Source organism: Crocuta crocuta, unplaced genomic scaffold, assembly GCF_008692635.1.
Source record: "Crocuta crocuta isolate KB4526 unplaced genomic scaffold, BGI_CrCroc_1.0 scaffold35, whole genome shotgun sequence".
NCBI lineage: Eukaryota > Metazoa > Chordata > Mammalia > Carnivora > Hyaenidae > Crocuta > Crocuta crocuta.
Genome location: NW_027530625.1, coordinates 4623043 through 4645109, shown reverse-complemented (window position 1 = coordinate 4645109; position 22067 = coordinate 4623043). Strand labels below are relative to the sequence as shown.

Genomic DNA, 22067 nt, shown 5'->3' with positions numbered 1-22067 from the left:
CAGGAGCATGGCGGCCCGCGGCCCGCCCGGGGATTGGACGCTGGGGACGGGTCGCCACTGCGATTGGTCGAGGGCTGACTGACGTCAGGGCGCGGGGCCTACGCCGTGAAAGGGGGCGACATGCGGCCCGTCGGCTGCCTGCGAGCTGCGCTGCGGTGGAGTCGCGCCATGAGCGTGCTCGCTTTGGAACCCCGGCCGGCGGGGAAGCGGTGGCTGGTGAGTGGAGTCGGGGGGTGGGGGGCGGCGACGTAGGGGCTCCCGGGCCCTGGCTAGCTCCTGTTTTGCCATTGTTACCGGATAACACTCCCCCAATTCCTTGTCTCGGTTTTCTTATCTAAAAAACGGGTCCAATATTCTGACGGGCTCTAAACTTCCGGGAACTCTGCTCCTGCTCCAGGCGCCCCGCCCACTCAGCTCGCGGGGCATTCGGCCTTCTGGAGTCTCCGGGGTTCCTGGGCCCCCTTCCTCAGTCTACCCTGCCTTCCGTTCCCTTCTCTGGTTTGGGTCCCAGGGGGCGCTGTAAGCTAGAGGCCGACGAGAGATGTCGGACCTCGGTTTCCCCGGTGCCGCCTGCAGGTGGTCGGCCTGGGGAACCCGGGACTGCCCGGCACGCGGCACAGCGTGGGCTTGGCGGTGCTGGGGCACCTGGCGCGGCGTCTGGGTGTGGAGGACACCTGGGCGCGCGACCGGCGCTGCGCGGCAGACCTCGCCGTGGGCTTGCTCGAGGATGCCCAGGTGGTCCTGCTTCGGCCCCGGCGGCTCATGAACGCCAGCGGGCGCAGCGTGTCCCGGGCCGGTGAGTTGAGGGCACCAGGGATAGGCCGGCCGGGAGGGCGTAGGGGCCAGAGACGGGGGTCTGGGACGGCGGCAGAGCTCTTCACCTCCAGGTGCCTTTTGAGCTCCAGTTGCTGCATCTGGCCTTGGTTGGGTACTTAAGGGAATCTCAGTTTCTTCATATGCGAAATGGGGTCAGTTGCGGCCCCCCCCCCCTCCCCATGGGAGCCGTGAGTCGGGACAGCGCCCTCTGGGCAGATGGCCAGTAACCATTTCCTTGTGCCAAGCGGAGCTGTTTGGGCTGACGGCCGAGGAGGTCTACCTGGTGCATGATGAGCTGGACAAGCCCCTGGGGAAACTGGCTCTGAAGCTGGGGGGAAGCGCCAGGTGAGGCCCTGAGCAGGTCAAGGTGGGCTAGGGAGGACAGCCCCCCAAGTCGGAGTGGGGTAGGAGTGCCGATCCCGGTCTCGGCAGGGAAGAGGGGTGCTCTGACCCCAGACTGGGCTGGGAGGGGTGAAGGGTGCTGACCCAGGGAAGCACTGATTGTCCCTCCCCTATCCCTTGAAGGGGCCACAACGGAGTCCGTTCCTGCATTAGCTGCCTCAACTCCCATGTGAGTCTGCCCCTTCGACCGGCTCTGGGTCTGGTGGGCCAACGTGGGGGGCCTCCCGCACTGGGCGTCAAAGCTCCCCGGTCCCCCCTCTGGCTCCCCCACAGGCAATGCCGAGGCTGCGGATAGGCATCGGGCGCCCTACCCACCCCGACACGGTGCAGGCTCATGTGCTGGGCAGTTTCTCCGCGGCTGAGCAGGAACTGCTCCCTGTGTTGCTGGAGCGGGCCGCCGACATGCTCCTGGACCACATCCGAGCGCGGAGCCAGCGGCCGTCTCTAGGCCCTGACCTCAGTGAGCTCCTGCCGCCCTAACCACCATGCCCGCACACCAGCCACGTTCACAGAGGTGCCATGCCAGCCTGTGGTATCCACTTGGTTTTTTTGTTTGTTCTTTTGTTTGTTTTTGTTTTCTATCCACTTTTTATAGAACTCTGTTCTGGGCTGCCCCAGCCGCCTATAGATTAAAGAGGGGACTATGGCCACGGTGGTCCACTTCTGGGATGGGGATTGGTCTTTCTGTGTCTTACTTGGAAAGTAGAGAAACTTCAGGAAGACTAAACTTTTTGAACCTTTTCCGAGGACCAGAGGTGCGGATCTGTGAAATTAAAAGACGCGCCGTGGAAGCCGAGGCCACCTGGGAGGGGAGGGGGTGTTCCCACCCTTTCCCTGCCAGTGGAGGAGGGGCCGACGGGGTCCAGCAAGTGCCCCTCCCAGGTGGTGCCTCAGCCCACAAGTGAGGCTTTGCCACGTTTTTCTTTGGCCCATTTTACAGATGGGGAGATGGAGGCGTAGAGGGCTCCGCACAGCGGCGGTGCGGCAGAGCTGTGGTCTGTGCTCGGGGCTGGCTGCCACCTTGCCGTCCCCGGGGCCCCTGGCACTCTCACCTCAGGGCTGCTGTGCACCCGGAAGGCTCCCACACGGGTGGTGTGTGAGAGCAGTCTGAGGTCCTCGGGGTTGGGTGGGATGTGGGGCCGTCGAGGCACCAGGCCCAGATCCCCTGGCTGGTAGGGTGTGATGCCGGATGGCTGCTGGGGCAGAGACCCCATCTTGGGTGGCTGGGTGCCAGGCTGGCTGTGGAGAGGGGACTGGCGTCACCACCTCCACGTCATAGTAGAGGCGGCTGAGGTTCAGAGAGGCCTTGGGAAGCCCGGGTTGGCTGAGAACAGCCCTTGGACAAGTTCCACAGCTGCCTGTCTGGCAGGGTCGCTCACCCACCTGTCCTTGCGTGGGCTGTGGGGCCGGCCTTCCTGATGGAGATGCGCAGCCGGCTGGGGGCTGAGGACCGCGGCTGAGCTGAGCGTGGCCAGCACGTGCTGCAGCATCTCCTTGCACTGCAGGTGGAACACGACCTCAGAGTCGCTGTCCTCCTCGTGGGGTTGCATCTGCTGGTGGGGGGAGTGGGGTGGGCCCGCAGAGATCAGGCTCAGGGCGGTGGCCCCAACACCCACCCACCTCTGGGAAACTCCAACCCCAGTGCCCGTTTTCTCCAAGTTTACCCTGGCTGTGGTGGGATACCCATTCTCCAAATGAGAAGCCTGAGGCGAGAGGCCTTCCAGGGCCTCAGAGAGGGACTCCAGTAACTTGGAGACCTTCAAGGGATCTCCGAAGTACAGAACCCAGAAAAGGACAAGACTTGCCAGGAGTCTCTCAGGGGAAAGGCAGGGCTTCTGGCCCAGCCTTCCCCAGGAGTCCTGGTTGTCTCCAAGCAGTGGCTGTCGTTGGCCCACTCCCCCCGCCCCCCAGCTCTCACCCACTTCCTGTCACCTGTAGAACGTCCTGTAGGATGAAGGTGGCTCGGGTCAGGGCTGTCTCCAGATTTGCCCGAATGTTCTGCTCTTTAGTCAGCTTCCGCTGTAGCCGTTGTGCCTCAGCCCGCTGCCTCTCCAGCTGCACGTTCAGCTGGTCCCTCTGACTCCTGGGCCCGGGACCAGGACGAGCCAAATCAGCTGCCTCCGTGCGTGAGGCTGTTTCTCTCTAGCCCTTGGGACCCTTCATCCAGCCCCAGGCCTCAGTGCCCCCTTGGGAAAGGCCCGAGTTGTGTGGCCGGAAGGGATGGCCTCCAGCTTGGTGTCTCCCCCCGCCCCCCAGGCCCCTGCAGGCCGCACCTCAGCGCCTGTTTGTCCTGCTGCAGCTGCTGGACGCTCTGCTCCAGTTGGTTCAGCTGGAGGCGCAGCTGCTCGGCCTCCGCTGTGACCTGCTGCTGCTCACGGCACTTCTCGGTTAGCATGAGGATGATCTGCGGGTGCGGGCAGGTGGCCATACCCTGGCCCCACTGTGGGCCCTCAGCCTGCCCCGCCCCCAGCTCCGGACTCCACCAGAGCTCACCCCGTTGTCCAGAGAGGCCAGCCAAGGCCCCGGGGGCCCAGGGGTGGGTTCATTTCAACAAGTGACGGGGGCTTTAAGCCAAATCAGGAAAACCAGAGGTGCACCCAGCACCCAGGAGCCCCCACAAAGGACCTTGTGCCCTCACTGCTGCCTCCCTCATGAGTTGGCTCCAGCCCGGGGCCCAATCCTGCCCTGAAGCAGCACCCCTAGGATTCCCCCTGCTTTATGTGCCAGATGCCCTGACGAGGGCCTGGCGGGCACACCTTTTGGTGGCCTCTGCTGTGGCTGGCCATGACCTTCTGGGTGTTCTCCAACAGATCCAGCTGTTTGCACAGCTTGTCCTGGGTGCCCTTGAGCTGCTCGTTCTCCTGGAGCAGCTGTGCGCCTTGCCGAGATACTTTGGACAGCTGCAGGGTGACCGTGCTGTTCTCTATGATGGCCCGCTTTGTCGTGTCCCACATCTGGCTAGTGGCCAGCTTCCGGAACTCAGAGGCCACCAGGTTCACGCGCTGGATGATCTCCTTCCTCAGTCTAGTCATGGGCGGGAATGAGGGGGTGTCAGGCAGAGTGGGCACAGACACTGCCCTCCCAGGTGGGGTTCCCCAGAGCGCTTAGGGCCGCCTCCATGCTCGGTCTCCCAGGAGGGGCGAGGCTCCAGGTAGAGCCCCTATAGACCCTGTGGCCTTTTGAACCATATCAATGTATTATTACCTATTAAATAAGTATAATTTAAGTCACGAAAAGCGGCAAGAGGAAGTCCAAGGATTCGCCGGTCCCGTGGGAGGGCTGGAGCTGGGAGCTTATCTATTTTCTCCTCCCCTCCTTACATCACCAGCCAGGGTTCTGAGCTGCAGCAGACTGGGGAGTCCCTGAGCTAGTGCGGTCCCCCCAGTTTGAAGCAGAGGCTGTGGGAGGCCTGAGCTGGGCTTGGCCCCGGCCCGCCCACCTGTCCTTATCCAGCACAGACTTCTTCTCCAGGCTGTACATGTAGTCCTTGTGTTCGCTCTCCTGCCTCCGTAGTTGGTCCTCCAGCGTTGTGAACTTCTCTGTGAGGTCCTCTTTCTGCAGCCGGAACTCTTCCAGAGCTGCCAGCTTGCCCCCTGCCCCACCACAGGGCACAGGCCTGGTGAGGGGCCGCCTCGGGAGGACAGTGATGGCCTGGAGCCCCGCTTCCCTCCCCGCTTCCTCCCCAACCTCCTCCTCCCTGTGCTTCCTGATCCAGTAAGGCCAGACCCATGTCCCTGCGAGACGCCATGCCCCGTCCTGCCCGTGTCCATGGTTTCTGTCTGAAATGCCCTCTCTTCCCCACCACTAGTCTTACGAAGCCTCATTCAGGTTTCACCGCTTTAGAAAAACCTCCCTTGACCTCTGTTTTCTGGAAAGTGACAGTGACAACAGCCATTAAACTTGAACAACTTCTCTGGGCCAGGCACTACTGCTGTCCTTAAGCCTCAAAAAAAAAACAACAACAAAAAAAACTTGCCAGCTGGGTGACCTTGGGCAAGACCCTTCAACTTCTTGAGGTGCTTCCTCACCTACAAACGGGGACAGGTGTGTATGTGTGTGTGATAGTATTTCCTGCCTTGGATGATGGCTGGGACCATCATGGAAGGTAATGTGTGGGAAGCAGCACATAGGTGCTGTTACTCAAAGTACACGTATTATCCCCATTTCCCAGATGAGAAACCTGGAGGTCTAGGAGAAGTGCTTGCCTAAGGCCACAAAGTCAGTGGTAGAGCTGGGATTAGAGCCCAAAGAGCAGGATCATTGGGCTCCCCGTCCCTGTGGTGTGTGCCCCCGAACTCGCCTGCCAGTGCCCTCCTCACCAAGGATGATGTTCTCCGTGGTGAGGTGGTCCTTGGTCTCCTGGAACTCATGGCGCACCTGGGCTAGCTGTGCCTCAAAGGCGTCCTTCTCCATCTCCTTGGCCAGCTGCAGGCTTTGGAGCTGCTCATTGAGTTCAGTGATCTCATCTACCCTCTGGTTGAGTGTGCGCTTGAGGAAGGCCACAATCTCCTTCTTGTTGTTGGCCAGCTGCTCAAACTCCTGGCGGAACAGCTTCTCCTGCACAGCCAGCTCATCCCACTTCCGCTGGTAGCTGAGGGGGGTGCAGGGCAGAGGTCCAGGGAGTGAGCAGGCCAGGCCTCCATGCATCTGGGCCTGCTCTCCTGGGTCTTCCCATAGAGGGGCATTCGAGGTTCCTCACGTGGGAATCCAGCCTCATCTCCCACTGTGCCCCCTGATCTGCACTCACAACCATAGCCAGTGCCTGTGCTCCATGCTCTACATCCATTACATTGCCAGAATGTAAGCACCATCAGGACAGAGCCTTTGTTACATTCACAGCTGTGTCCCCAACACCTAGGACAGTGTGTGGTACATAGTAGGCACTTGGTGTGTATTTGTTGAATCTGTGAGGAAGTGGATACTATGATAATTCTGCCCATTTTACAGATGAGGAAATGTAGGCTCAGAAGGATGAAGAAACTCCTAGTTAGTAAGTGGTGAAATCAGAATTTGAACCCAAGTCAGTCTGATCCCAAAGTCAAGGCTCTTAACCACAGTGTTTACTGCTACAGACAGCCAGCTCTGCACCCTCCCTAACACATCCATGCTTTACAGTCCAAAGCCTTTGCACCTGCTGTCTTCCTTACCCTCATCTGCCTCGTGAAGCCTGGTGGGCCTCCTGAGTGAAGCCTTCTTGGGCCTGAGCCCCATTTATGACCCTCTTTTTGGTGCCCTCCTGTAATTGGGCCCTTGTTCACTGGACAGTCGAGACCTGATGTCATATCTGTCTTATCCACTTGGCAGACCCCTGACCTCCTCTGTATTCTTGGGGCCTGACAAAGGAGCTCGGCAAACCGTAAGCACCTAACAACTGTCTTCCAAATGCACTTTCCCCAAATACATTCCACCTTGTGTCTGAGCTTGAGGAAAATGTGAATTTTTAAAGAGAGTATCCTATAAATGATTTACTGGTTTCTAATGGAATGATTTGTAGAAGTTATTTGGAAAGCTGTTTTACTTCATTATTTATTCAACATCTTTAAATTTTTTTTTTTGGGAGAAGGGAGGGGCAGAGAGAGGGGGACAGAGGATCTGAAATGGGCTCTGTGCTGACAGGCTGACAGCACCAAGCCTGATGTGGGGTTTGAAATCATGAATCAGAGATTATGACCGGAGTTGAAGTCAGACACTCAACCAACAGCCACCCAGGTGCCCATACTGAACCAACATCTTTTGAATGGCACTGTGTAATGCAAAGCTGAATGACCTGCTTTGTGGAGGAGGAAGCAGCTTGGCACAGGGAGGTCGGGAGGGCTAGGGCTCCCATCCTGTCACCGCCTCTTCCTGGGAGTGGCTTCCCTCTCTGAGCCTTAGTCCCTCTGCCTGTACAATGGGGATGGTCGTGGGACTGTTTCAAGGACACAGTGAAGCGCCAGCACAGGACCCACCTGGCACACATGAAGAACTCAACATTAGCTGTGACTGTCGGCAACATCATCTTGGGAAGAACTGCTGCCTGATGGTCATGAAAGGGGTTATTTATTTAATAGAAAGAGGTTTGTCTTTTAAGGGTCGCCCTGAGACTGGGCTAATGCATCATAACTAGGAGGAAAGTAGTTTTGAATTGAGAAAAATAAGCAAGTGAGTGTGTCTTGGAAGAGTTAGAGACCCCTCCCACACACAATACCATCTAAGTCACAGACAGGAGGAGCCACCCCTCATTTACATTTGGGGAAGCTGAGGCCCAACGTGAAAAAACACCTGGGTTCAGCAGGTGGGTGTGTCAGTGGTGCACACAGTGCAGGGAATCCTAGCGAAGGCATCATGGGAGTGGGGGAGGTGGTGGGAGGAAAGACATGTGTTCCACCCACCTGCCTGGGGTGGGGGCGGGGGGCTGCCATTTTCAATTCATCCCACTGACTGAAGTCTTCTTCTATAAAGCACCTGATCCCATGGTGCAGGAGTGAGGCAGGCATGAGTGGTGCTTGCCTGGGGCGGGGTTGCCACTTAGCATTAGGACCCCTGGACTCTGGGAGCTGAGAACCCGTGAGGTCAGATTGTGAAGCCTCTCCATGTACTGAGGCTGGAGGCGGGGATGTGGTCTAGACATCCCATGGGAGGCCAGAACACAGGCCTCGGGCCCCCTGCGCAAGTCTGCACAGTGGTCAGCTCTGAGCAGGGCTTCTGACCCAACAGGACCACCCTCCCCAACTGCCTACCCACCGGGCCAGCCTGTCCTCCAGGTCCCGGATCTGGATGTGGTAGAATTCTCGGAGCTCCTCGCCTAAAGGCATTTCCGCGGGCTTGCTGGCCATGCTGGCATCCTTCTTGCCACCTTTCTTCTTCTTGACCTCGGGCTCCTTAGCCCCCTTAGTTGCCTTCTTTTTGGGAGCCATGGCTGCTGGCAACCACTGCCCCAGGGCCCTTTTAAGAAGCCAGGTGGTTGCTAAGGAAGTTGGTCCCATACATAGCAACGGAGTGAGGCAGATCTTAAAGGGACCCTGCCCCCTTCCTGGCAAGGCTGGGCACTAGCAACCAGCCTCCCCGTCCGAGGGCAAGCACCAACAGAGGTCGTAGGCCGGGTTGTCCCAGATCATGACTCTTGGGGCACTGTTTTGGATTCTGGGGAGGCTTCTCCTTCCCCCTGGGTGGAAATGTTACAGTGGGTGAGCCCTGGGAACCACTGCCTTGCCCCACTGTGCCAATCCGAGAGGGTGGGCTTTCGCAGAGCTCCCCAGAACCAGAAGAAGCCAGTCACCTGGCCCCCAGGCCAAGGAACTTCTCTCCTGAGGCTTCTGAGACCAGCTGGGTAATTGGTGATACAGCAACATAGCAAATCAACCTAAGGCACAGCAAAATGCAGCATGCTGAGGGCTGTTCTGTGTCAGAGGCTCCTGTGCTCGGGTGTCAGGATGACCCTGTCCAGAGACTGGCTCCGTGTTCTGCCCCAAAATGTAATTGTTCCAAAGGCAAACAGTGAATAGAGAAGCAGGAAAATCTAAATCCCTGCAAGAATGAGTGTGGTACTGGAGCAGTGACTCACATCCTTATCCGCTGGAGTGTGTGTGTGTGTGTGTGTGTGTGTGTTTAAAGTTTATTTTAAGAGAGAGAGAGAGAGAGCACGTGGGTGGGGGGGGCAGAGAGTGAGAGGGAGAATCCAATTTTCTCACCCACAGAACCCACCCCGCCCCTAACCTCTGGGGAGGAAAGGGGGGTTGGATATTGAGATCTTCAGCAGTCAAGGATTTAATCAATCAGGTGGTATGTCTGGAGGGGGCAGGAGAGTTTGGGCCACCCCCACCCTTTGGCCTATGCATCTCTTCCATTTGGTTGTACCTGAGTTGTGTCCTTGATAATAAAATAGTAAAGGGCTTTTCTGAGTTGCAAGTTCTATGAATTATCAAGCCTGAGGAGGGTGGTCTTGGGAACTCTAGAATTTCTAGTCAGCTGGGCAGAAGTACGGGTAGCCTGGGTACCCCATCTGTGGCTGGCATCTGAAGTGGGAGCAGTGTCGTGGGACTGAGCCCTTGACTTGTGGCGTCTGTACTGAGTAGTTAGTGTCAGAAATGACTTGAACCATCAGACATTCCAGTTGGTGTTGGAGACTTGGAGAAATGGTGTAGAAAAGTGGCATGTATTTGGTGTCAAAAAACACTGGACGTCCAACTCCTCATCCTCAGTTCTGTGTTATAATAGACATTTAAGCTGGGGTGCACTGTTCTGGACAAGTAGGGGTTCCCTTACCCTCTAGCTCCTAGTCCGGGGCCACAGCTTCATCCTGGGAAGGGCAGGCTGCTGGCCTCTCTCCTCCTCTCCAGTCCTGTATGGCAGAATCTCGTTCCAGGCAGGTACAGCGGACAAGACTTCCCACACAGGCCCACTTGGAAGGTGGAAGGTTAGTCCGGGTGGTAGCAGGCTGGGGATACTTGGACCTTGATGGCCCCCACTGCAGTTGGCCCACAGGGTGGGGGTCCACAGCAGTGGACGCGAGCTAAGACCAGGGGCTGCCACCTCCTAGTACTCACTCAGAGAGAGCACCGTCACTCCAGGAAAAGTAGGTCCGGCTCCCAGCTTGAGGGTAATGGTTCACGGGTTCTGCTCTGGGGAAGGACAGGCGGGGAAGGACAAAGAGCTCCACAGTTCTGCCCAGGGGAGCGGACTTTATTTAGATCAGAGCTTCAAAAGCTCCTGTGTGTAAGGGTGTTCCGTTGTCAAAACCAATGGAGATCTTGGTAGAGAGCAATTAGGAGTGGCTTAAGACAGCCACCATTTGGGGGCGCCTAGGTGGCTCAGTCCGTTAAGCATCTGACTTTGGCTCAGGTCATGATCTCGAGGTTTGCTCAAGGTTTGCTTCCCCATCTGTCAGTGGGGTTCATAATGACATCTAACTCCTAGAAATGAGAAGATTCAGCAAGATAGATATAAAAATCCATGACTGACACACATTAATTGTTCAATACTTATTAGCTATACTTAGAATGATTACCTTTATATTTTTTGATTCAGTGAAGCACTAGCTTAAGCCACTGATTCATTTTGTGACTGGGGAGATAAGGTTAACACAACAGTAACCAGCCTCTGCCTCCTGGGTAGCCACCATCATACTTTGTAAAAAATGTTCATTTATTTTTTGAGAGAGAGTTTGAGTGGGAGTGAAGGGAAGAGGGGCAGGGAAGGGGAAGGGAGCGAGACAGAGAATCCCAAGCAGGCTCCACACCATCAGCGCAGAGCCCGACATGGGGCTTGAACTCAGAAAGAGCTGTGAGATCATGATCTGAGCAGAAATCAAGAGTCGGACGCTTAACCGACTGAGCCACCCAGGTGCTCCCCCCTTATTTTTGCTGATTTATCATTCTTGTGCAAGCATTGCACACTTACAACATATGTCTCCATAGCACTATGTAGCAGTTGTTATGCAATTTTTTTTTTTTTTTAAATTTTTTTTTTAATGTTTTATTTATTTCTAGGAGAGAGAGAGAGAGACAGCGTGAGCAGGGAGGGTCAGAGAGAGAGGGAGTCACAGACTGAAACAGGCTTCAGGCTCTGAGCTGGCAGTCAGCACAGAGCCCGACGCGGGGCTCGAACCCACGAACCGCGAGATCATGACCTAAGCGAAAGTCGGACGCTTAACCGACTAAGCCACCCAGGCGCCCCTGTTATGCAATTTTAAAACCGGACATATGGGGCACCTGGGTGGCTCAGTCAGTTAAGCATCTGACTTCGGCTCAGGTCATGATCTCACAGTTTGTGAGTTCGAGCCCTGCATTGGGCTCTGTGCTGATGGCTAGCTCAGAGCCTGGAGCCTGCTTCAGATTCTGGGTCTCTGTCTCTCTCTACCCCTCCCCCCACTTGTGCTCTGTCTGTCTCTCAAAAATAAATAAATGTGAAAAAAAAAACTTACAAAAAAAACAAAACAAAACCAGACATAAATGCACCATTTGGAATGTATCCTTCTGTAACTTCATCTTTCTCACACAACATTGTTTTGGAGATTTATTCCTGTTGACAGACGTCACCCATCTCTAGCTGCCACAGAGCAGCCGCGGTTTACTCATCCTCCGCCTGATGGACACATGCTCTCTCCCCGATGCACGGACGTGTTTATTCTTTTTCCTGTAGACTTGGCTGGGGATCAGCAGCAGCACNCACTACCATGGGCCTGGAGGGTACATGCAGCCCTGGAGGGAAGGAGCAAACAAAATTTACTTTGCTTTAATGTAAACTCAGTTTAGAATAATTTAGAATAAATTACTTATTTTAGATGAGAGAGAGAGAGAATGAATAGCCCAGGCAGGCTCTGCACTGTCAGCACAGAGCCAGATGCGGGGCTCAAACTCAGTGAACCGAGAGATCGTGACCCGAGCACATTGAACTGACTGAGCCACCCAGGTGCCCCCAGAACAAGTTGGAATTTAAACGTTCTGATCTTGGATCTCATTCCAGGGTATTTGGTTACTGGGGCAGCAACTCCTGCCATAAGATGGGAGTGTCTGATGCCCGCTCCCCCCCAGCTGGAGTGGGGATTTTGGGTTACTGCCTCACTCTTGGCCTCAGCTTCCTCACCTGGAAAACCGGGAGAGGCCCACCCAACAGATGCAGCACGTGAGGGGACTCATGCGGAGTAGGAACTCGATAAATGGTCACTGTCATTACCTACCAGGCAAGTCTCATCAGCAGACAGCTGGGTTGAGGGCGTGTAACTTCTACCAACTGACCTCCAGGTGTTAGATGTCTTTATGCCTTGAAGGTGATCAGGATTTGAATGAGGCCGTCACTGGGGACCAAAGACTAGAATCAGAAGTTCCCAAAGAATCCCACTCCCCTGTGCCTCCTATGCCAGCAAGTTTCTGGTGTGACCCCAACCCCACCCCGGTCTACTCCCCAAGCTGGGCCATACCCGTCTCTGTCCACCCGGGTTCGGAACAGGCTTCCAGAGCAGCAGGACACGCACCAGCTTCTGACCTGGAGAGCTCATAAAGGCCACAGGGCGTGGCAGCAGGGAGAGGGGAGGAGAGTGGGATGGCTGATAAAGTGGCCTCGTCGCAGGCCCCAAATACACTGCCAGCAAGTAGGGAGCATCTGCAAGATAGAGGCCTGCAGTCTCTGAGCTACAGTCTCTGGGCTAGAGAAACATTCTAGATAAGGAGAGAGAAGACAGGAGCAGCTCCGTGTCCACAAGCTGTGTCCTGTTGCTGCCTGGGGCCCAAGACAAGCTTCGTGGACTGTCCTAAAATGTGAGACAGTTACAGACTTTTTTTTTAAGGTTTATTTTTGGGAAAATGAGCCCAAGTGGGAGAGGGGAAGGGGGGGGCAGAGGATCCGAAGGGGGTACTGTGCTGACAGCAGAGAACCCAATGTGGGACTCAAATTATTCATGAACTGTGAGACCATGACCTGAGCCGAAGTCGGATGCTTAACCGACTGAGCCACCCAGGTGCCTCAACTGTTACAGATCTTAATGCAAGCGATGCTGACTAGGGATCCAGAAGATTCTAAGCCAAAGCCAGGGTGGTGGTCTCATCTGCAATGGACTGTTGCAGAAGCCTTTCCCTTTCGACCCCCCAAAGTAAAACTGGACCAGGAGACACCCCAGGCGCCGTGAATGGGTGCGGACTGATTTATTTATTAGACTCGAGTGCTTCAGTACAGAACGGTACAGAGATGATACATGTTTGTGCTTCAATACTTTCCAACACTGAGATTCTGAGAATTTCAAGGTAAACAAGTTTCAAGACAGACTAGCTTCTTTAAAATATTCTTTTGATAAATTTTTATATAAATAACAGAGAAAGGAAACCCAACATGATTGACAGACAAGGCCCCGAACTGTGGGCCCCGTCTGGTCAAGGGGCGGGGACAGAACAAGCAGGGACAGCAGGAGAACCGGTGCGAGCACCTACAGTTCTGTCCTACGGAAACGGGATCTAAGGGGGAGAAGGGAGACAGAAGAGGCCGGAGAACTAATGCGGAGAGTGAGCCGGGGAGGTTTCAAAGCCTTGAGAAAACACCACGAAGCATCCAGCGGGGAGGGCGAGGAGCGCGCTCTGAAAGGAAAGCGGGCGGCCGCGTGGAACTAGCACTCACCACGTCTGCAAGGACATCACGAGACAGTAATATGCACACGGGCTGCGGGGGTTAAAGGGCGGCGGGCGGCTGGGCAGGGGACATTTTTGTGACTTCCACTGTCATTATATTTCACGAGCAGAGCAGCGGCGCCCGCGGTGCGCTCACCGTCGGAGAACGGAGTTGCTGCTGAGTCTGGAGGATGACGAGACCCCCTTTCTGCATTTGCGTCTTTCATTTTTGCTTTAGAGCTAAGTTTTATACAGAGAATGAAATGATCATTTTCTCTCACAAGCACGAGGACAAATGACCCCACACTACACAAACTATCATGAAGTACCTTAAACTGAGGATAATCTGCACAGGGGCCGCATAAATCCAACAGCCTGCTCTCCCGGCGGTCTGAGGTCTTAGGGGTGCAGACCCCTCTCTGCAAGAAAGGGCCCTGTGCCCGGGAGCCTGTGGGACCCACCCCATCCTCGTCCGTTCCTGGCCCTCGAGCGCCGTCCACTCTGACCCCACTGGGAAACCGGAGTCCCGTCGGGCCAGCGGTGCCCGGGAAAGGAAAGGTCTGGCTCCAACCCCCCTCCCCCAACTGCTTCTCCCAAGGGACGAAGCTCTGGATGGAAGCTTGCTCCTCGCCTGCTGAGCCCCGTGACTCAGTCTGCAAGACTACTTCCCTTGGGATCACAGCGCTGTGGACGCAGGCCAGGGGAGGAGCGGTGATAGGCCGCACGCCAGCCAGCACCCAGCCTGACTTCAAGGACCTCCAGCCCCTCCCGCAGCCCCCAGGGGGACGAGGCGGGGGACGAGTCCTGGGGGAAGCCAAAGAGGTCACTTCCGTCTCGGCCCTCACAAGAGGTCCCCTGGTCTTCACCGCCAAGCCTATCTGGATGAGAGCAGGCTGAGGGGATAAGAACTGAAGACAACAGATTGATCCTCAGTTTGAAATACTCCAGGAACAGACATCTCTGGGATTCCCAAAAAGAACAGGAACAACCCAAAACAGATTTTTTTTAAAACACCCAAACGTCTACCTTCCCATACTCAAGCAATCTGCGCATGTCACACTGGGCTATGTACAAGGTCAGGGAATCATAGTAACGGGGAGAAGGTGTCCGTCCACTCATTCTAGGCAGTTCTGCAACTTCTCTAGCAGTGCGTCCCTTACACGGGAACTTCTCCCCTTGGGACACATAGAGAGGATACTCTTTTTAAAAAAACACAATGCATTATTTTCTGTTGTTTCACACAGGAAGAGGGCATCGTTAAACACGAGAACGCAGCGGCGACAGTGCCGTCCAGGGCGTGCAGAGCTGGGGGTGGCGGTGGAGGGACAGGGTCAGCAAAGTAACCAAGGCGGGCTGCGGAGCACTGTGGGAACAGGGTTCGTGTTTTTGGAGGGGTGGCTTATTTTTTTAACTGCTTATTTCTTCATCTGTTTTATTCAGTTTCTTCAGCGTGTCCAGCAGTTTCTGTGGGGTGAGAATGTGCGTGGATCCTGGGGGGCAGAAAAGACAGTGAGCTTGCTGGCTCCAGTCCCCACCGCGTTCCCCTTCCTGCTCTTCAGCTCCCAGCTCTGCATCCGTCCCCCCGCCCCCACCCTGGTCTGGGCCTAGCAGAAGCAGGGAAGGGGGCTGGGGTTGGGTGCTGGGTCCACATCACAATAGGCCTGGGAGACACCTGGGGCCCATGGATGAACAAAGACACATCCTCTGACTTAGACATGGTCCCAGGGCATACCGAGGAAGGAGCCCGCCCACCTCTCCATCTGGGCTCAGCGCCATCTGCCAGGGGAAGGGGCAGCTGCCTTTCTGATTCTCTCTTGCACTTAGGCGAAGCCAGGGGGGGAGAGAAACTGCAAACCATATGGCAGGGGAAAGGTTGGGAAGGGGGTGGGGTTGGTAGGGGGCCATGTGTGGAAAGGATGGTGCCTGCTAGGGAGGAAGTGATGGGCAGGGCACCCTGGGAGAAGCCACTGACCTCTGGGAGCCAGCTGGCTGCTACTGCCCTGATGGGCGTGGGACCTCAGGTGTGAAAGGGAAGGGCCAGGGTACCTGAGGCCTTACCTTGCAGAGACCGCACATTGTAAGAGATTAGAAATGCTTGCAAAAATTTTAAGCTAATGGAATTAGATATACTTCTACTGCAAAAATAAAAAATAAAAATAAAAAAATAAATGAAGTCCTTTTTCATAAGGAGAGAGAGAGGAAGAGAGACATCTAATAAGTGCAGTAAAAAAAGATGCATGGACCGTGTGGTTTGGACATGGACTTTACTCAAACAAACAGAAGTGACTGGTGCATGAACATGAGGCCTGTACACATGCAGCAGTGGGCTTCAAAGAAAGAGGTCCCAGGGGGAGTGAAGAACTGAACAAAAGAGATCCGTACTTGAAAATGTGCCTCCCTGGAGGTGCAGGCAAGGGAATGGGGACAGAAACCACCAGGGTGCCAGATTTCCACCTTGACGGTAGGCAAAAGGAGGCTTTGGCTGGCTTGTTGGGGTTGATTCTGAATACCAGGGTCCCTATGCCTTTGACGGCTGTGTGCTCAGTTGACCCATGACTGCTGGGACTGCAGGCCTTGAACTTTCCTCGTCAGTCTGGACTGGCAGAAAGCTGGTGAGGCCCCCTCTGGCATAAGAGGCTTCTTCCAACCTCCTGTCCCCTAGTGTCCAAGCCCTAGCCACCTGTCACTGTCCTGAGGAACCAGTCCGTGACTACTTCCCAGAGGTGCTGAGCTCACAGCCTGCACCGGACCCTGCGCTCTAAAGCCGACCCGCTCACTGCTCTGCAGACCCGAGGCTCCTTCAGCAAAGGCCACACGGCCTTCAGCGGTATGTCCCTGTGCATTCTTACAGGACCACCTTCCCCCAAGGGCCACTCATTTCTCTGATCTTACTGACTTCCTACTAGTCCTAAAAGAAGGTCAAAGGCTAGTCCCCAAATGAGAAAACAGGAGTAAACGTTGCCAAATTCAAAACAGTGAACCACTGCCAGAATGAGAGCCTTCCAAACCTCAACTCCATGCAGTCTGTGCGTCTACACTGGAGAGACAGTTGGGTGCTCTGTGCAGAATGAATGTGGGGGCTTTCCAGGTAGAAACCATCTCTAATGCCCACCCACCAGCCATCCAGCGGAGTTGCAGGAAACCAGACAGAAGACTCAATTCAGAGGAAAAGTCAAGAGGGAGCCTCTGATGAGATGCCCAAACAGCTCCCGGACCTGTGCCTGCATGCAAGTCCAAGCTCTAAGGGAGGCCAAAAAGAGGTTAAGGAATCCATGCTCTAGAATTTCTATTACCCGATGGCTGCCCATCTGGTGTTCCCAGTCTGACTGAAAGAAGGAAACTTCCAGGACCGAGTATCTCTGCAACTGGCTCAGGAATTCCTGGGCCCTAACTCACTGGGTGTCTTTCAAGGATTCCGACCAGCTGTTGTCAATCCGAATCCCCTGAGAGCCAATTCTTGCCACCGAGTCATTTGTATTAATATCTTGGTCAAGGTTCTCACTCCCACAACATCGCAGATGGAGCTGGTGAGTCTGTGGTACACATGCTGCAAACGCCTGGTGAGAGCCCACAGGGGGCTGACCATGCTGGTCCTCCAGAACCACAACGGAGCACCCATCCCGCTTATGCGACATAACTGTGAGCCTGAGATGTATGAGTGGGTGTCTCCGAAAACAAAGTCACCCAAAGGACTGTCACAGCTGCGGGCCAGAGCTCTGCCGGGACCAAAATCCTTCCTCTCAGAGAATCTGCAAATCAGAGAGCTCATACACCAGCTGGTCTAGGCATTCCAGAGTCCGGCGGACACAGGCCTACTGACTCAGAAGATCCAGCCAGGGAGGCACCAGGCAGTGTGTACATTTAAGAGCAGCCCAGGAGAGTGTGCTGATCTGCCCGGTTTGGGGAACGTGCTCCTGCCCCGCCCGTATCCTGAAGGCGAGAGAATGAAGTCCAGAGCAGCAGGGTGCTTCTGGCAGGCCCAGAAGCCATGCCACTCGTCTCACTTCTGGGCACCCTGGGCTCCAGGCCCCAGGAGGGGGCATGCAAGTGAGTGCTTAAATAGCAGCTGGGCAACGGGCTGGCTTATGGGTTCAGATTCAAATCTGAGTCCCACTGAAACATGAGACTTGTCTGACCCCCACTAGGAATAATGCACAATATTCACTATAAAAAAATGAGAACTTTCTCCCAAGTGCCAGTGCTGTGTATGGCCTTCTGGTGCTTTTCCATTCGCTTCCGACAGCCTCTTTCTCGGGACAGTCCCTCATGATTGGTACTTTTAACCTGATGCTCCCCAGAGCTTGGGGAAAACCTAAGGCAGAGACTTCACTTCTGGGCAACACGGAGGGATGACTGATTAACGCAATGCCGGTGAGGCTTGGTGGCACATGCGCACATGGGCTGCCCAGCCTGCTCCCTTCACCCGGCACCTGAGGGGAGAGGGACTGGAGGATCCCGTGGGTGCTGGCACCCACACGGGGAACCGGCCGCGGACACGCTTGTTCACTGCTGAGCAGGAAGACTCAACTAGAAGCCAAGTCGCTGCAGACAACTGCAGACATCGGCTCTGGGAGGAGATAACCCGGCTCGCTCCCGGCCCGCACCGTCCTAGTCTCTGGTCACCTAGACAATCACAACAGAAGGATGCACATTTTCATCTGCCTTCTGACCTCCCTGGGATTAGGGCTCCGTGCCTTGCTTTTTCCTAAAGGAACTCTCTGAAACACAGCGTTGCCCAAAGAAGCACATCAGAAGCCAGGAGCACACGCCTCGAGCCTGTCTGTGTTCTCCGCTGGGATGGCAGCTGAGACCCTGTGCCAACCAAGCACAGAGCAAAGAACAGCAGCCTGCGAAGGACAGGCTGCTTCTCAGGCAGGGGGCCCTGGGCCCTGGGCCTGTGAGCCTTTCAGACCCTGCCAATGGTCCGCCACTGCCACAGCCTGGACTGAACGTCTGTCCTTCTGGAAGTCTGAAAATACATCCTGCGGCAAATGCCAATCACCTCCCTGCCATCTGCACACAGAACCAGATGCCTCGGATTACCAAGCAACCGAGGTGCTTCTAGCAATGGCTGCTTTTAACAGTTGCTCATATCCACCGCCCACTGCGGCACTGTCGAGGAGACAGCCCAGGGCCACAGCCACCCCGCCCTGCACCCTGCTCATCCCACGTGCTGCCTCTCCCCTCACCAGTGCCCCGGGGTGGCTGTCTCTCGGCCACAGGAAGGAAAGAGAAGACAAACTGCACAACTGACTGTTTGGACCTTTAGAGCGAGTCCTTTTTGGGATGGAGCACGTTCTCTTTATACAAACAAGCATGCTTCCGGCTCTCCCTGGCCGTGGCTCTGACAGCCAGTCCCCAGAGGTGTCCCAGAGAGCATGAGTGCACGAGGGCGGGACCACAAGTGGTGAGGCACCTCATCTGAATTACCGAATTACTATATCAGACGGCCCAAGCTCGGGGCCCTGGGGCCCTGCAGTCTAGAACCCAGCCTCCCCGCATTCTGCATACTGTGGGGGTGGGGGGGCACTGGGGGAGTGGGAATGACCCCCTGCAGTCACACATGTGCTCCTGGCAGGGCTGAGAGTCCAGGCCTCCCGACTGCTCAAGGTGACTCATGCTCTCCGACTCACCAGGCCTCATGTCGGTCTGGGCAGGAGAGGGGCAGGGACATCGTCAGTGAAGCACATGAGGGCAGGTGCCCGCAGTGTGGCCTCCTCACAGACTGCATGAGAAGCTACGGGCTAACTACACTACGACGGAGTTCTTTAGTACCCGCCTGCCACTTAACAATTCATAGGACGTTCCCAGCACACCCAGAGAGCTGCACACTGCCTGATGAGCAGTAGGTGACCCAGGGCATGAGTGGGCTGGCAGGCCGGGGCCCAGAGGCCCTCATGGCAGGGTCTGTGAAGGCAGCACCGGACACATTTTCAGTGGCAAGAGAGAGAAAGGAATGAGGATGAGAATAAAGTCTGGATAATTTACGAGACAGACACCGGGTTCCTGGGGGACAGGTAACAGCACAAGCGTGGTGGGAAGGAGAAGACGCGCTTTCAAACCGCACACAGCATAAGAACAGATTTTCACCCGAAGGTTCTCAGAGCTCACTAAGAGACTTCAGTGGGAGAGAGGGGTGTGCTAACTCAACTCTGGAAAAAAATCCACAGGAGAATGAAAATCAGAGCAACCTGACTACTAAGGGTCATGTTCCCCAGACGAACACGAGATGTGAGCTTTCCACTGGTGGCTGGAGCTCACCAAGAATGTGGTGGCTCATGACCCCGTCACCCTTAGAAATCATTCCTTGGGACGAGTGCCTGCCCTGGGAAGAAGGAATTTACGTGCCTAACTACCACTGACATGGAGTCTACTCTGATGCTCCGGCGAGCCCTCCCCACGATCAGGTGCCTGTGGATCTCTCCACTGGAGTTCCGCCTTGGACAGGACAGTCCCTTGAATGCCTGCTGGCCTCACTCACAAGTTCCCACACCGCGTCACAAGTTCCCACACTGCGTCACAAGCAGGACGCCCTGTGTTCCCTGCCTGGTGCCCACGGCTTCACCCCGGGTCGGCAGGCCTACATGCCAGGCCTCCGGCACCCCTCGGCTTCCAGCCCTTCTGAAGGACTGGCCACAGCAGTTATGATCACTTTTGGTTTACAACCCAGGGAGCTGCACACTGCCTGATGAGCAGCAGGTGACCCAGGGCACGAGTGGGCTGGCAGGCCGGGGCCCAGAGGCCCTCACGGCAGGGTCTGTGAAGGCAGCACCGGACACATTTTCAATCGGTGTTAAGAACTGCAAGCATTTTCTTGTTGAAAGGAAATCAAATAAATAAACTGAAAAGGGAAAAATAAAGAAAAAGAGTGACGGAAGAATCAAAGAAAACCCTTCAGAGTGGAAGAGTTTCTTTTCTGTAATAAGCTGCTTTTACTTTGTTTCTTTGGCTCTCACTCCATTGTTGGAGCCTGATCCTCAAAAGATACCCTAGAGGCCTCCCTGAAGTCGGGGTGTCTCAGGTCCATGAGAAATTTGGTGGGAGTAAGAATGTGAGTAGAACCTGTGGGAGAACAGAGGCCAGCTGACTGCTTGAACAAAGGTACGTTACAGGAACATGCCAACTTAGGCCTACATTTTATGCAGCCAATGAGGTATGAGAAAGCAAGACGCGAGCACGCGCACACGCACATGCGCGCAGGCCTCGAGGACAGCCGGCATGCACGAAGCAGGTGAGGCCACACTGCGGACGTCAGCTGTCTGCGCAAGGCCCCTCCGTGGATCTGCACACGGGCACCTTTATCTCCCCAGGGTCCCAGCCCCCAACAGGGAACGTCAGGACCAGAGCCGAGGGGGGAGATTTACACCAAAGCCTGGCTGTGACAGCTTCGGCCCTGGAAAGCTGCGTTTGAGCGGAGAGGTCTCCGACACGTGCATGCAACATACACACGAGCAGGGGACAGAGAGAGCTTCATCCCAGCGTCTACGTAACAAAAAGGCAAAAAAATGATACAGGGAGAAATGGTGACCCGCCAGGGAGGCCCCAGGGAGTGGGGAGGGGAGGGAGAGGACGTCCAATCTCTTCACTGAACGGTGTGGGATCTAGAAAGGGGGTTGACAGCGCCAGGTCCATCTTGAAACAACCAGGAATGGCCACGTGGACTGGCCTGCAGGACCTGCTCACTCTGAGAGCGTTGGGCGCACTGGAACTTGGCCACCCCAAAGTGGGGGTGTAAAGCTGACACATCTTCTAGAGACCAGGGGAAAGGCCAGGGCAGCATGTGCTGACAGCCTCGGGTGGATCCCTATCAGGAGGCAGCCCCCGGCAGGTGCAAATCCATGTTGTTAAGGACACGACGGGCAAAAGGGAGGCATCTGGAGAGAGCGCGATTGTCCTCCACTCACTCTTCCCTTCCAGCCCTAGAAACCGTGGAAGCTCCTCCAGGCATGAAAAAGGCATACAATCTCGCACTCCCCTTAAGTCAGGTGTAATGACTTGCCTCCTTTTTTCTGGAAAACCAGCAGGAAATAGCAGAACGGGCCCGGCAGACCCAGGAGCCGTAGGACCTGGAACTGAGGGGGAACCCTCAGGAGAGGCCAGAAGTCAGGCCAGTGTGTTTCGGGAAGTAGCTGCTCACACACCGGGTCTGTCTATCAGCAACTGACAGGTGAAGGAGGGGCCGATGATCTACCTTCCGTTCACTGTGCACCTTCTGAACAGGTGGCCCAACACCAGCAAAGTGACAAGTCCCACCTCAGGCCTAGTGCAAAGCCATAAGTGGGCGTTCACAACCCCATCTGGCCGGGTCAGGGAATCGCAGCACGGAGAGGCAGGGTGCGCGCTCTAGGCGGCCCACTTGGCCGTGGCCGAGCAAGAACGGGAGCCTGGGTCTGCTGGAGTCTCACCAGGTACCTCCCACCGCTTGCAGCCGCCTCTCACCACGAGACCCAGTGCAGACACGAGGAAAGAACCCTTCGCCCCTTTGCTGCCGTCCACTAACATGTCTAGAGACTACGGTTTGCAGGGGCGACGGAGAAGTGAGGACAGAATGAAACACCAAAGCGTGGAATGGATCCAAGTGCGATGAAGCAGCCCCTTCCCCCTAGAACACATGCCCCCACTCACCTATTAGCACTTCCCACTTCCCGTTGGCTTGGGTCACCTCATAAGCACAACGCATCTCGTTCAGGCTCACGCCCCCAAGAATAAAAATAATGAGGCGGGGACCACTGCGGTACTCCCCTGGGGCCTTATTCTTATGCCAGTGCCCATAGC

General features: G+C 55.7%; 3 protein-coding genes across 6 annotated transcripts in view; 1 reads left to right on the top strand and 2 right to left on the bottom strand.

Moving 5' to 3' along the window:
- The first annotated feature begins 52 nt into the window (after nt 1–52).
- PTRH1 (peptidyl-tRNA hydrolase 1 homolog) lies at nt 53–1967 on the top strand. Its single transcript, XM_077768271.1, has 5 exons — nt 53–216; nt 577–796; nt 1062–1161; nt 1342–1387; nt 1492–1967. Exons 1-5 carry the CDS (start codon nt 121–123, stop codon nt 1696–1698), a joined length of 669 nt encoding a protein of 222 aa, XP_077624397.1. The 5' UTR covers nt 53–120; the 3' UTR covers nt 1699–1967.
- CFAP157 (cilia and flagella associated protein 157) lies at nt 1734–8178 on the bottom strand. 2 transcript variants are annotated; one of them, XM_077768266.1, is made up of 9 exons: nt 7942–8178; nt 5538–5809; nt 4658–4811; nt 3975–4242; nt 3492–3622; nt 3151–3301; nt 2602–2768; nt 2271–2457; nt 1734–1981 (listed from the first exon to the last, which is right to left on the bottom strand). In XM_077768266.1, exons 1-9 carry the CDS (start codon nt 8112–8114, stop codon nt 1910–1912), a joined length of 1575 nt encoding a protein of 524 aa, XP_077624392.1. In that variant the 5' UTR covers nt 8115–8178; the 3' UTR covers nt 1734–1909. The 2 variants fall into 2 exon arrangements, with proteins under 2 accessions (XP_077624392.1, XP_077624393.1); XM_077768267.1 differs by having other exon boundaries at nt 2602–2771; nt 7942–8156.
- A 3186-nt stretch (nt 8179–11364) lies between these two features.
- Nucleotides 11365–22067, bottom strand: part of STXBP1 (syntaxin binding protein 1) — a 71996-nt gene continuing 61293 nt past the window's right edge. Inside the window, exons 18-19 of one of the 3 annotated variants that reach the window (XR_013336111.1) lie at nt 11876–11992; nt 11365–11396 (exon numbers count right to left, since the gene is read on the bottom strand). Coding sequence is in view for 2 of the 3 variants with exons in the window: in XM_077768265.1 (XP_077624391.1) it covers nt 14700–14782; nt 21918–22067 (233 nt within the window). In the remaining variant the exon portion in view is untranslated. Of the gene's footprint in view, nt 11397–11875; nt 11993–12817; nt 14783–21917 lie in introns of those variants that run through there. The other 2 variants (XM_077768265.1, XM_077768264.1) reach the window with 2 other exon arrangements.

Coding starts and splice junctions, on each gene's coding strand:
- PTRH1 (XM_077768271.1), top strand. CDS start 121: ATGCGGCCCGTCGGCTGCCTGCGAGCTGCGCTGCGGTGGAGTCGCGCC. Junction 797..1,061: donor GCGCAGCGTGTCCCGGGCCG/GTGAGTTGAGGG, acceptor CCTTGTGCCAAG/CGGAGCTGTTTGGGCTGACG. Junction 1,162..1,341: donor AAGCTGGGGGGAAGCGCCAG/GTGAGGCCCTGA, acceptor TATCCCTTGAAG/GGGCCACAACGGAGTCCGTT.
- CFAP157 (XM_077768267.1), bottom strand. CDS start 8,114: ATGGCTCCCAAAAAGAAGGCAACTAAGGGGGCTAAGGAGCCCGAGGTC. Junction 3,623..3,974: donor ACAGCAGAGGCCACCAAAAG/GTGTGCCCGCCA, acceptor CCGCACCCGCAG/ATCATCCTCATGCTAACCGA. Junction 1,982..2,270: donor GGGTGCACAGCAGCCCTGAG/GTGAGAGTGCCA, acceptor TTAATTTCACAG/ATCCGCACCTCTGGTCCTCG.